The sequence below is a fragment of the Mus caroli genome, chromosome 1, assembly GCF_900094665.2.
Source record: "Mus caroli chromosome 1, CAROLI_EIJ_v1.1, whole genome shotgun sequence".
Lineage (NCBI taxonomy): Eukaryota > Metazoa > Chordata > Mammalia > Rodentia > Muridae > Mus > Mus caroli.
The window spans coordinates 171445599-171460015 of NC_034570.1; the positions used below are offsets into that span (position 1 = coordinate 171445599).

General features: G+C 43.3%; 1 protein-coding gene across 4 annotated transcripts in view; it reads left to right on the top strand.

Annotated features, from left to right (window-relative positions):
- Positions 1–3095: 3095 nt before the first annotated feature.
- Dnah14 (dynein axonemal heavy chain 14) overlaps positions 3096–14417 on the top strand; it is a 242827-nt gene continuing 231505 nt past the window's right edge. For all 4 annotated transcript variants that reach the window (XM_021185047.2, XM_029480568.1, XM_029480569.1 and 1 more), the window contains exons 1-3: positions 3096–3205; positions 8991–9101; positions 12095–12216. In XM_021185047.2, the coding sequence (XP_021040706.1) occupies positions 9025–9101; positions 12095–12216 (199 nt within the window). In that variant the 5' untranslated portion in view covers positions 3096–3205; positions 8991–9024. The remainder of the gene's footprint in view (positions 3206–8990; positions 9102–12094; positions 12217–14417) is intronic.

Below are 14417 nucleotides of genomic sequence, written 5' to 3' on the forward strand. Positions count from 1 at the left end.
ATTTATTATTATTTTAAATACTATTCTACATATATATTTTCCTGCATGTAGGTGCTAATGCCTGTAGAAGCAGAAGAGGGCTTCTGATCCCCTAGAACTGGAGTTAGAGATGGTTGTGTGTGGGTACGGGGAACTGAACCCAGTTCCTCTGCAAGAGCAGTTGACGCTCTTAACGACTGAGCCATCTTTTCTACCCTGTACAGTTTTTAGTTAAAGCTTATCACTTCTGTACCCTAAAGTTCAAACACTGTGAGTTGGAGACTCTGGCATTCTAAACGAGTTTAATAGGAATCTGATTTCACACCGTATAATGTGATACCTACCGCTATGCTATTAGTTTTAACATTTTGGGAAGAAGTCCTTCTTCAACTATGGAAAGCTTATACCACATCTTTCTCTTTCAACTCCATACCATCGTCCCTCAGAGTTTCATCTTAACTCATTGTACTGTCGTGCATTTATTGGTTGACCCATGATATCTCTCTGCAACAAAAGCATGTAAAAAATGACCCAAAAGATGGACATCTACAGCTTGAACCGGTTGCTGTTACACCTATTATTAGGATATAGTAGATCAAAGTGACACAAATCTAATAGATTTTTAAGATAAATATTAGTAAATAAACAATATTGATTTAGATGTCAGTTTTGCTAAGTAAATACTGTGCGTTGTCAAGTGGTTCCTGTCCCTTGATGAATGTGATTTTCCGGATCACTTGGAGACTGAGGAAGGACTCGTCAGGAATTCTCCTAGTTTTCATTTCATAGATAAAAAGAGATGGAAACTACATTCACATAGACACAACAGGTGAAAATAAAAAGGGTTTTTTGTACTAATTGTTTAAACCTCTGAGCCATATGAAAAATCCAAATCACGTTTTATTATAAAATATTTTGTTAATTGGCCACCTGATAATTCTGCTAGGTCTCCCTGAAATATTTTAAGAGTGAAGAATTGGGAAAGGCTGACTTATAACCCTTCAGGTCCTAATATCTGCAGAGAACAAAGCAAACTCAGTCTCACGTGTTTGACTCTGTAGATGGTTGGCTCTTGCTATTTATGGACATGAAATTGCCTGTAAAGTCAGAGCACACTGAATTAGTGATGCTAAACCATTATGCCTGGAATATACATGAATAGGTTCCTGATCAATATGAATTTGTTTTATGTGTGTTTCTGCTTAAATACACTTTACCTATATGTTTGATTGATTACCCTTGAACTCATTGCCAACCGTGCTATAACGCATGCTTGAGCAAAGTGTACCCAAAACCATATTCCCCCCTAAGCCCATCAGAGCACTTAGGAATCCTCTCTCATACTTCAGCACTATGATCCCAGGCCACTTGAGACAGTGAAACTGCCCCCTTCCAAGGCTATAAATTTAAGGAAAATAGTTCTACCTATATACCACAAACAGGTTATTGGTCACTATATAAGAGCCAAAATGAGAGGCCAGAGCTCTGTTTGTCTTGTTTGATCTTAACTGGAACCATGTGTGTTGAGCAACTGAACATTTTCACCATTCTGTGTCCTGGTTAGTTTTTACTGACCCACTTGTCTAGGGATAGCGCCACCCACAGTGGGCTGGGCCTCCCACATCAATCATCAATCAAAACAATGTCTCACAGATATTGTCACAGGTCAATCTGATGGAGACAATTCTTCCTGAGCTTCTGTCTTTCCCGTTGACTTGTGGTTGTTGACAGTCACCAAGACAGTGTCTGAGGGCTTGTCTTTCTCTCATCGTAAAGTGGATAGAGATATTTAGTAATGAGGCTTAGTACAGTCTCTCTTCACACCACTGATAATGTGTATAGGAAGATACAAATCCATGACAGGAATCTCTAAAGACTTCAGCGCTCCTAACGGGTCTGAGATGCTGCACCTCATATTCAGAAGTTCTGGGTCTAAGTTCAAAACTTACTGCTTTGCCTCCAGCAGAGATTGAAGACAGAGAAAAATGGCAGACTAACCATGCAGCTTGTGCACAGAGCTGCAGAGTTGTAACACTTGGAACTGGGATAGGAAGTAAGGGAGAGGGGAGGGCTGAGACTGAATTGCAAACGGTGGCAAACGGAAGCAGGATTTGCTCAGACAATGATGGCTGGAGGGAAACTTGACCTCAGGAGAACTCCATCTTTTTTGTTATCTATCTTTCCTCCTCTTCTGCTAAAATGTAGTCTCTTGTTTTATTAAAACAGATTTCTCTCAGCTTTCTGGCTAGCTCTATTAAACTAAATATGATTTATTTACATATAACATTTTAATTTTTTTTATTTAAAAGTGATGTTCCCTCACCTCCAACTTCTCTTACCAAATAGCTTTCCAAAAAATTCATCTCTTATTGTGACATATTGGAATGATCACGTCCTTAGCCCTATGAATATTGAAAAATGAAAGCTGATTATCTTGCCCCTCCCACTTAGTCATCCATTTTACAGACCCAACACATCTCTATGCTATTTCTCTGCCTTTGTCCCTACCAACAAATAAGGACCGAACCCATGCATTTTGAATGCCCAGAGCCATGTCTGGCACATTGTGAGTCCTCAATAAGTAGGTGAATAAAATATAGGACGTCAATAAAACCGTGTAAGACATGTAAATGGGAATTCACGAATGTGTGTAACCTTTTTATTTAGGAATGCCTATACCTCTTGTATCCAGGTCACAGTACCTTTATTAGTCTCTTAATGGTGTTCTGTTTTCTTTGAGCTAGGGTAGCCCAGGCTGATGCTCACATTTGTGGTCCTCTTAGCCAAGCGGGATTTAGAAATGTGGACACCAGGCTTGGCCATAATAGAACATACGCACGGTCTGTGAAAATCATAAATGAAAGGTCCCCTCTTTCAAACGCTCAGATCTTACTCTTCACACCTATAGGTATCTCCCCCCTGGGCCCTGCCTGGCAGATTGCAGGGGGGGCCATCAGAGGGAGGTCTTATCTGTGCTGAGCCATACAGCGGACCAGGACCAGGCTTGAGCACTTCCGGTACTCACTCCGCCCCAGCGCCTGCCCCTAACAACTGCCGGGCTCCTAAGGCCTTGGCTCCCCGAGGCACGAGGCGCTTGACCGTTACTGAGTTGGGGCTGGAGCAGTAATCTCTAAACCTGTGCCTGTGGATGCCCCTGGACTATGCAGTGCTGAGGCAGGAAAAGGAAGAGGGGGAGGAGGAGACCTTGACTGCCACAGCATACCAGGTAAACGAGGTAAACGGGTGTCTGCCCTGGGCCTCTGTGCCTGGGTCCTTGGGAATGCTCGCACAAGTGTCCCAGAGCCCTGTCCCGCAGAGAAGCAGTTTCCTAGCTGCTACTGATCAACCAGACCTCAGCGACCCGTTCCCAGACTACGAGATTTTAAAGCTTGCTTTTTTTTTTTTCCCAGTCATAAATGAGTGATGTTTGTTGCTCTTTGCAAAACCTTGTTGCTGTTTAACATGGTCACGCACCTGCCGCTTTGTTCTAGTTTGTGTCTCTGTTGCTGTGATTCAACACCTACCGAAAGTAACTTGGGGAAGGAAAGGGTTTATTGGGCTTACACATTATAGCCCCTCATGGAGAGACACCAGGGCAGGCACTGAAACAGGGACTGTGGAGAAACCCTGTCCTGCCCTCTCATAACTTGTTCATCTTCCTGTCTTATACAGCGCAGGTCCAGTTGCCTAGCGATGGCTCTGCTCACAGTGGTCACCGTTCTCCTACATCCCCTTAGGGTCCAACTGCATCAATTAGCAGTCAAGAAAATGCCCAACACATAGGTCTCCAGGACATTCCAATGGAGAATATTTTCCCTCATGTGGGACAACTGAAGCTGTGACAGGACTTATGTGCGCACATAACACATGGTCCCTAAGAGGATGGCTTCCCAGACACCACCTCTCTCAGATTCATGAAGCCCAACTCTAAATATCCTCATCTATACATATAACCCATCATCCTCTGGAAAACGAGATTATTTAGATTACTGGCGCTATCTACCCAATACAATGTAATTCTGTGTCATTACCTTGTGACACAGAAGCACTGAGGTGGTAAAGGCAACAGACAAGTGAAAAAAATCCCCTGCGTATGCTCAGCAAAGATAGCCATTGTAGACATGCTGAGTGTTTGGTATGTGGAAAATTCAAGCTTTGCTTTGGGGAATGTCCTGCAATTTTTTGCTTGGTTCTCAAGTGCTGGAATTATAGGTTTGTAGCCCAGCATGGTTACAATCCTTCCCTGCATCAACCCCCCCCACACACACACACACATGTTTCTCTTCCCACCTCCCACTATGTCCTCTTCCCCTCCTCTCTTCCCCCTCTTTCCAAACTGCAGGTTTTCCCAGGGCTCTCCACATGCTTGGTAGATACTCCACCATTGCTCCATATCTCCAGCCCTCAATTTTTAAAATTTTCTTTCAGACGATGCAAAGATCTTAAAAATACTTTAGTTCAGATAATTTTTTCCTGACATCTATTAAAATATAGCTTTGTATTTTGTCCACATTTTCCTTCCTTCTCCCTCCCCCTCCTCCTCCCCTCCTTTCCCCTCCCCCGCAGCCCCCTCCCCTCCTCTTTTTGACTGCATAGCCAAGGTTGGTCTTTAACTTCCAATCTTCCCTCCTCAGCCTCCTTAGTGCTAGAATTACAAGCCTGTACCCCTGTGTCCAAGTACACCTAACTTGTGTGTTTGTGTCTTCATGTTCATGGAGAGGGTAGTACACGTATGTACATGCATGTGGAGGTCAGAGGACTGCCTTGGGTGTTGCTCAGTCCCATGCTGTTTCCTTTAAGACAAGCCTTCTCATTGGTTGGAAGTTTACCAAGGAGGCAAGACTGGCTGTCCAGTGGGCTCCAGGGATCCATCTGCATCTACCGCCCATCTTTCTATCATTGGGATTTTAAGTGTGGGCCACCACACACAGCTCTTTAAGATGTAGGCTCTGGAGACCCTAATTCAGGTCCTTGCACTTCTGAGGCACACGCTTTGCTGACTGAGCCATTTCCCCAGCACCACACTTGTACTCCTTGAGGACACAGTTGTATTCTGTCGGCAGTATTTGTTACCTCTGCCTTCATGCTTGATACATCGGTATGTGCACATGTACTACACACATCGGGGCACACCCAGTGACTCTCAGGTGTGAGGTGCACTGTAAACCCCCCAGTTGTATCTCCAGCCCTCTTGCCACTTTAATTTTGAGACAGGTCTCACTAAACTGCCCAGGCTGACCTTGAACTTTCACTGTATCTTAGGCTGTCCTCCCATCTCATTCTCCCAAGTAGCTGGGACTGCACAGGCTATACCGCCAGGACTGCTCACTGTATTTTTTTGCTTCCTTGTATCTTAGACTTCTCATCTGGGATTATTGTTGCTTATGAAATGTGTGGGTTTACCTTTCTTTTATGTGCGCACTGATTCTGCTGATTCTGTTTGTTGGAAGATGTGTTTACTATGTCTCACCTATTTCCTGACACTTCCTCCTCCTTCCCTCCATTTTTCTCTCTGGTGGCTCTGGGAATTGAACCCAAGGTCTTGTGCACACTGGTCAGGCCTTTATCATTGAGCTTCATTGTCCTCTGCCTTCCCCTTTTTGTTGTTTGTTTTGTTGGTTTTGTTTTGTTTCATGTTTTGTTTGTGTTGTTGTTGTTGTTAGTGTCTGTTTCTTGGATTTTATTGTTTTTGGTTTTGTTTTTTTGTGTTAGCTTTTGTTTTGTTTTGTTTTTCCAAGACAGGGTTTCTCTGTGTAGCTCTGGCTGCCCTGAACTCTCTAGAGCAGGCTGGCCTCAAACTCAGAAATCAGCCTGCCTCTGCCTCCCCAGTGCTGGGATTAAAGTTGTGCAGCACCACTGCCTGGCCTCTGCCTTCACTTTTGAAACTCGTTTTTACCAGGTATAGGATTCTCAAGTTAACGGCTTCTGGTTTTGCTTTCTCAATGCATTAGAGATACTACTCTATTATTGTTTTTGTTTAAACCTTTTTCCAGAACATCAGTTCTTGGTCTGCTTTCTGGTTTACGCTGTCTCTGATAACTTTAGGACCCCTTCCTGGCTTTGGTACCTTGCGTGTTTTTCTGTGTTGTGTTAGTATGAGTGCACAGTTGCATGTGCATATGAGTTCATATGAATATATCCCTCTTGATTACAATGCATTGAGTTTTTATACAGTCGAATTTAGTGTTTGATTAAGTTTCAGTCATTGTATTCTCCACCCTACCCCGTCTCTCCTTCCAAAGTCCCAACAGGCTTCCATGTCAGAACTGCCACATTATCCTCTGTGCTGTTTGCCTCCTTGCCCCCACCCCCCATTTCTTCTTGATACACCTTAAAAATCAGAGTACTGTTAGGACTGGGAAGGGAACGGAAACTGTCAGTGACTGCTGTGGGTCGATAGCAGCCCTCCTTTGCCGTCAGCCTGTTTCCAGGGCTCAGGTCTTTCTGATGGACACACAGGTCTCTTTCCTTTGTGTGCTGTCTCCCTTTATTACATGCCAGCGTCTGTGTTACGATCTGTGCACTTGAGCTTGCATCTCTTGATTGCGCATTAGAAAGCTTTTTATAATTCATGCACCCACATCTCAGCTGATGCTCCCTCCTCCCAAGGCTCCGTTCCTCGTGCAATACTTCTGGTTTTGTGGATGGATTCCATACTTTATATACGTACGACTTTGCGTGTATGGTCTGGGAATTGAAGCCAGGGCCTTGTGTGTGTTAGACAAGTATACATACCACTATGGAGCTGTAGACACAGCCTCTTAATAATGTATTTAAACTTGTTATTTTCTTCATGAGCCTTTGATGGTGTTTATTGGCCTCTACACGTGGAAGATGAACTTAGGCTTCACTTACACATCTTTCATGTCTTCTGCCTTCCTTTCTCCATGACTTGATTATTTTGTTCATGTTTAAACTATACCTTCTATGCTCTTTAGATTTTTGATGCATGGAAATAAGGTTCAGCTCTACAATCTTAAGGCCCAGAGTTGTTTGACTTTGTTCTGTATTTAAATATACTCAATATTCTATTACTTCCTTTATTCCCAAGTTTCCCCCTTTCTGGTCTGTGTTGATGGGAATCATTGCCATATATACATGCATAGCCGTATTTTTACAAGAAAGCCTTGTGGGAGTTACCTTTCTGAAGCCTTACTTGTTTGAAAATGTTATAATATTTCTTAAATGAAAATTTGGCTTTGCATAAAATTCTTGGGCTGTTTTTCCCCCCAGAGAAATGTTCTGACATTTAAATGATGTAAATGTTGCCGTGGAGATGTGCAAGGTTTCCTTGAGACATTTTATACTTGTCTGATCAAAAGGCAAGGGGAAATATAATTTTACACTTTAATTAATACCAAGACTAAGCAACACTTCTTTTGCTTATTAAATATTTAGTGATTCTACTTAGAGCATAAATAGATGTTGCTCCAAAGTCAAAGCCGTTGGGAGAAGCACACTAGTCTCTTAAATGATAGCCCACAGGAGTTTGGCAGGTGATAGCCCATAGGCAGGCTCTCACTTGCACCTATGTTTAAATGGCACTCACAAAGTGACAGTGAATATTTTGCAGCCCATTTGGTGACTGGTGTCACTAATTTGAATCTCCTTTAGGTGAGCAGAACCATAAAAATACTGTAAGATAATAAAAGAAGCTTGGAGGGCTGATGCACACCTTAACCCCAGCACTCAGGACACAGAGGCAGAGGCAGGCAGAGTTTTGTGAGTTCAAGGCCAACCAGGACTACATGGGGAGGCCTTGTTGAAAAAAAAAAATCTCAATCCTCATCACTTACGTTTTTATCAATAAGACATTTACAGAAACTTCTTTTCTTATATAAATATCTAAACAACTTACTCAGCTTTGTTTTTCTGCCCACAAAGCTGAACATATTTCCTTTGGTTTGTTTCTGGAAAACTTAGCAACTTCTGTTCTGTCACAGACGTAGGAGGCTTTGGATCGGGATGATTTTGACCCAGTCCCTGACTCCCGGGGTCTCTTTCTTTATCTATGTTTGAGGTGTTTCTTCACCTATTTCCAGCTGTGCCCCGGCATTGCACCCTTCAGTTCTAGGCTGCAGGAATGGCCCTTCTGTGGTGAATTCTGATACTTACCTCTCAAGTCTCAGCTGAACATTTTGTGCCCGTGTCCAGTCACCACATAGACTGTCGGGTATCACCACCGTCCAGGTCAGTCTCACGCTCAGCGCTGGCATCTCTAGCATTTCCGATCCTGCTTGAACTTCCCTTGCTTTACTTGACTCATCAGAAGCATAGCTTCTTGTTAGCTAAAGCCTTTTCTATCCCACATTGACTTCTAGGCTTACATTCTTGATTGTAGTTAGCAGATATTTCTATGTATCATGTCTGTCTGTGACATATTAGACTTCCTCTCTGCTCCTTCCCTTCACCGTGTGTGTGTGTACATGTGTGTGTGTGTGTGCTCGCGAGCGCACGTGATACAAGCTAAGCACATGTTCTTCCACTGAACTCCTTGCACACTCAGCACAAGATTCATATTTTCCCCACACCCCTTTTGATTTTTGCGTTATTTTTGGGTGGATGGAAGTATCTGGAAGTGGCCTTTTGGTCTTCCGTATATTCTGAAGTTGTTTTGTAGCATGAGCCACCCTTGTGCTAATTTTCATAAGTTCTATTTGAGAGTCTTCAGAAGAAAGTGATCCTAACCCTGATAAGCATTGTAAGTGCCATAGTATATAACATGCCAACTACTGTGTAGCAGGAATGTATTGAAAACTGAAGTTGGGGTGTATTAAAGCCATCAGTGTAAGAAAGGAGGCGTGGTCTCAGATGCGTGTGCTGAGTCTGGAGATTTTCCACAAAGGGCCACAGTTTAGTGCGTGTCCAGACACCGGGCTGTATTCAAGAAACGTTCGCTACTATGTTAAGCTTCCTGGGAAGTGGGCAACTATATCTGCAGATTTTAATATCAAGACTAACAACTATCAACCTGTCTCATATTAAGAACACAGCATGATTATATGTTTCAGAGTCCGTCACTTCACAGTCTCACACGGAAACCAGATGGAGACATTTATACCCATCGACCTGACAGTTCAGAAGCCGGATGTGAACAAAAAGGATCACAAGTCAAGAAGAAGGTAAAAATAAATATAGAAAAATGAGGGTTTTCCCCCCATAGTGAAACTTCAACAATGTATAGCTTCTGGAATTCCGTGGTGGGGTTGTAACTCAGTTAATGGAGCGCTTGCATCCCGTGCGTGAACCCCTGGGTTCATCAGCCTCACATGGCGGCACATGCCCACCCCTGGGTTCATAAGCCTCACATGGCGGCACATGCCCACCCCTGGGTTCATCAGCCTCACATGGTGGCACATGCCCATTCATTCTAATGCTCTGGAGGTAGAGGCACAAGGACCAGAACTTCAAGATTCTTTTTGGTTGAATACTGAGCTCAAGTCCAGTCTAGGCTACATGAGACTCCACTTTGACAAACAAACAACCCTAAAGATCGTGAGTGGGGAGGACAGTGGGGGAAATGAGACCAAGGCATTATAGCACCTATGTATGAAATGGTGTGGTGAAATCCATTAGCTTGTGCCCTAACCTAAAAGCTAACTATAAAATGTCATGTGAAGACTTACTGAGGGATCTGGACTTGGGAATTCTGGGGTTTTAGGATGTGGTTCTGAAGTGAGCCATCTGGTGCTGACCTTACCCTTATCCCCTCTTGTGTCTGCTCATCCCACTCCCAAATCTTACGTTATTAAAGGTAAACAGTGCATGAACACAAGGAATGTTTCATAACACGGAGGAAATGCAAACAAATCAAAGAAGCACAGAAGAGCCAGACAACATGAACATAGAAGTTCAGCAACAACCTCAAAGCTCTCATGAGACAACCAGAAAAGTGAAACATAGTCCACTTTTAGGAATTAACAATACCAGAGCAGTTGTAGAAAAAGAAATAGCTCTTGGAAATTAAAAGCTGGGCATGGATGTGCACACCTTTAATCTCGGCACTCAGGAGACAGAGGCAGGAAGATCTAAATAAAACAAACAAACCCATAATATCAGAAGTGCAGCCAAGATAGAAAACAGGAGAGAACAGGTGATGCATAGTTAACAAAATAAAATGGTTGATATATTAGTCTGGAGTATGTTTCTAATAACAATAAATAAAAATTAAGTTTTTAGTAAAAGGCAAAAGATGTGTACAATATGAAGGGGATATAGTTTAAAATAACTTTTGAAAATGTCAAACTGGGTACAGATAGACGGGAGTGAGAAGTGTCAGAGCACAGCAATAGATGAGGAAGAAGAAGATGGAAAACATGTAAGGCAAAGACATTACTGTATTCTCAGAAGGAACTGTGATCTGCCGGGACAAGCCTGTAACGGAAATGCATGCATGAAGACTAATAAGCTCAAATTTTATGGTTAAAACGTTCACTTGGAAGCCAGGCACAGTGGTGCATGCTGGGAATTGGTTCATGCTTTATCTTAATCTTCCAGACGCTGAAGGGCCCTGCCCCAGGTGGCTCTGATTGGTAATAAAGAATTGCCATACAGCCAATGGCTGAGCAGAGAGACAGAGGCGGGACTTTTAGATTGCAAGGGCCAGGTACTGAGTGGGAAGATGGACAGGATTGCCTTGGCAGGGAAGCAAAGAGAGCAGACTTAAAGGGCCACTGCCATATAAGAATCTGGGAAAGTGGCCCTGGGGACCACTCCTGGATTAGGGACACAACTCCCGGATTGGGTCTGGGGTAACAGAAATGAAATTTAGATTTTTAAAAGATGTTAACTCAGATGTTAACCAAAGGGGAGTGTGTGCTAGCCTTGGGAGCTTTAGAAGTAACCAGCCATTAAGCTAACAAGGCATGTCAAAATTAGCTGGCATGTGTGTCTTTCATTCTCAAATCCAGAGCTATTGGGTGAGTGCAGAGGAGACATGCACCCCCCTGGGAGCCTAGCACAGCTTTAAAAACTATTCATCTTGGTAGGGAAGGGTGAAGGTGCTAACTACTGGCATTGTGACAGCCTTGGCTTCATGTGGCAGGGGTAGGTGGGTGGGATTTGACTCTGCCCCTTAAACTACTCCTTCAAACTAAAGATTTAAGAACTAAGGCATGAATTAAAAGCCTGAAAGGTAAAACTTTAAAAGTGTTAGAAAAACATAGAAGAATTTTGTAATCACCTCAGATAAAGACAGATTTTTTTGAACGTTCATAACATAAACCATAAAGGCCAAGATAGGTCAATTCTATGAAAGCTGAGGACATTATTACAGTATTTAAATGTGGAATCCAAGTTAAATATATAAAGTGACTAAGGATTACCATCTAAAGTGCATAAATAACAGAAGAAAGGTTACAGTGGTCATTCCAGCAACCAGGAAACAGCTAAAGATGCTTATAGCAAATGAGATCCAAAAGGTTCTCGGAGGGAAAGGCTATAAAAATGCCCAATAATGTGTCCATAAATAAGTCCACAGAGGCTGTGCTTGTGGGTTTTTTTCTTTTTCATACTGGTTTGTTTAATGTAGCAGTAGACCCATCCTCCCCTGACTTGAAAATACATTGAAGGCTTTACAAATCCCTGAACTATTTCCTCTGCCTTATGAGTTTTTCTACTGCATACGTCAGCTGTAGTCACTGGGTTTGTGACTCTGTGCCCCTGTGAAATCTTTCTGAACACTTATAACCAATACGGATGGACTGTTTGCTGTTCTCTTCATGAATAAAGGCAATGTAGGAGTATAGACTTTCAGGTAACTGCCTCTGCCACTAAGTTAAAGGCAGGAGTTAACTAACTTAATTCCTTCCTCTTCAGAAATGAAGTCAAGCTTTAAACTTTCAAAATGTTTATTATTTTATGTTAATACCTGTTAGACTCATTTAGCACTTCATTATTTCTATGTAATTGTTTCAGTTTTGCTCTACAGATAGCTAGCAAAACACGTTTTGAACGGATTAATGGGACTTTTGTGCTACAAAGCAGAGAGGGGATACTAACTTTATAGTGTTAGCCATGTTGTACAGTAAACAGTCTGTGTCGGTTACAGCTGCGAAGCTTGAGAGCCTGTGCAGTCGTTTGTTTTCTTACTCTTTTTTTTTTTTGGTCATCTTAGACGTTCAACACATAAAGGCCAACCGTGCAAACATGGCAGGTCAGCTATGGCTGTGGAGAAGAGAATACCCTCTGAGTCCTCAAGTTCAGAGGGAACAGAAGATGACCAAGATTACCATCCAGGCACAGTATTTCTATGTTGTCTAACTGTAGCACTTTCCTTCAAAATAGCAGCTTTGATGTCCAACCAATCCCATGAGTTTTGCAGCAGGTGGAAATGCCTCCAACCATGAAACCTGCTTCTCAAGACTGTCATGATCTAAAACTGATACAGATGATAAAGTTACAGACATGCTGCTGGCACCACCAAGATGCCTGAGGATGCTTCTACTCTCTTTATAGTGTGATTGCCACGAATTAGACTTTGCAGTGCATCCATGGTTTCTTAAGTCTTCACTGCTTTCTGGATGTTCTCTCTCTCTCTCTCTCTCTCTCTCTCTCTCTCTCTCTCTCTCTCTCACACACACACACACACACACACACACACACACACCATCCATAACTGCTGGTGTCCTAANCTCTCTCTCTCTCTCTCTCTCACACACACACACACACACACACACACACACACACACACCATCCATAACTGCTGGTGTCCTAATCGCTCCTCCACACACCTACCCTTTCTAAGTCTTCCTTTTTCTTTGTTCAAATTCCACTGTACCCAGAACATCAAGTTTTAACAGCTGGGTAGGTTGGGTTCTCTCTGTGTTGCTCTTTCATGTCCCCTCTTTGTAACCTCGGGTGTCTGCAGCGCTGACCTCCAGATAGTCAGTCTCAGGTTCCTTCTCCCATGCCTTCTTCCCCTTCTCGGTCCTCTGAGCACATAGATATGCTCCATGCCTTCTTTAAAAACCCAGACAGAAGTACCTGGAGGCTTGTGCTCCCTTCCAGCAGTCTCTACTACAGGGTCATTACTCTTGACGGAGCAACCCGGACTTCCTGCCTCTCCCTGTCTGTGATTTGTTCCTCACCTGCTCCATCCTCCTCCATTCTACTGATGACACTCTTCCAACGTCATGGGATGCTTCCGCATGGCTAAGTCCTCAGAAATTATTGAAAAATAGAATGATCTGTTTCACTCCACCATTCTGCATTTTTTCTTTTGATAATTTCCTTTCATTTTTTGTGGTGTGTGTGTGTCTGTCTGTCTCTGTCTGTCTGTCTGTCTGTCTATGGGTGTGAGCATGCGCCCTTGTCTCCCCATGCCCATATTCCCACATGCTCATATGGTATGAGTATATGTGCATATGAGATCACATACATAGAAGGTCAAAGGCAACATTCAGTGTCACTTCTCAGATGCTACCTACCTTGCCGTGTGAGACAAGGTCTTTTCCACTGTGCTGGCTCTGGCTAGGTAGGCTTGGCTGAGTGGCCAGTCCTCAGGGATCCCCCATCTCCTCTCCCTCAGAAGATTACAAGTGTCATCACACACAGTGCTCTTCTTTCATGGGTTCTGGAGAGAGAACTTGGGTCTTCACGCTTCAGCAGCCAGCACCTCACCAGCCGATCTGTTTCCCTAGCCCTCCCAACCCCTCTTTAGTTTCTTAGATGACATTTTCCTCTGCTTTCTACATCATTTCTCGGGTGTTGTTCAATCTCAAAATTAGTGGTCCCTTCCTGTCTGAACCAGACCAAACTTTGACCATTGTCCTGTTTGTCACCTAAACAAGCCAATCAATACTTAGGTCACTCCTCCAACTGATGTCACCATTGCCTGAGAATCAGTGGGTGAGTCCCTGAAGGGGTGTGAGTGCCAGAGGTCCAGGCGTTCTCTGGGCAGACTGTTAGAATGTGATCTTTTTGCTGTTTTCCTCAAGAGAAAGAGGACAGGAAAGTGAGCTGCATAGGAACACAAAGGTTGGAAAAGTAAGGACATGGTGTCTAGATTAAAGAGCTTGAAGATACGAACTGTAGAAGGCTTTGTAAAGTGTGTGTGTGTGTGTGTGTGTGTGTGTGTGTGTGTGTGTGAGAGAGAGAGAGAGAGAGAGAGAGAGAGAGAGAGAGAGAGACCTTTAATTATGTGTATGGTTTAGGTGTAGGTATGTGAATGAGCACAGAAACCCAGAGGTCAGATCTGTGGTAGTACCCCTGGGAGTTGCAGTTATAGGCATTTTTGAGTCACTAGATGTGGGTGTAGGGAATCAAACCCAGGCCCTCTGCTAGAGCAGTGTGTCTCTTAACTGCTAAGCCACATCTCCAGGGCACCTCCCAATCCCAGATCTTGTTTTTAAGACAGCGTCTTACTATGTAGCTTTGGCTAGCCTGAGTCTTGCTGTGTAGATCAGGATGGCTTCATACTCAAAGAAATCTGCCTGCTT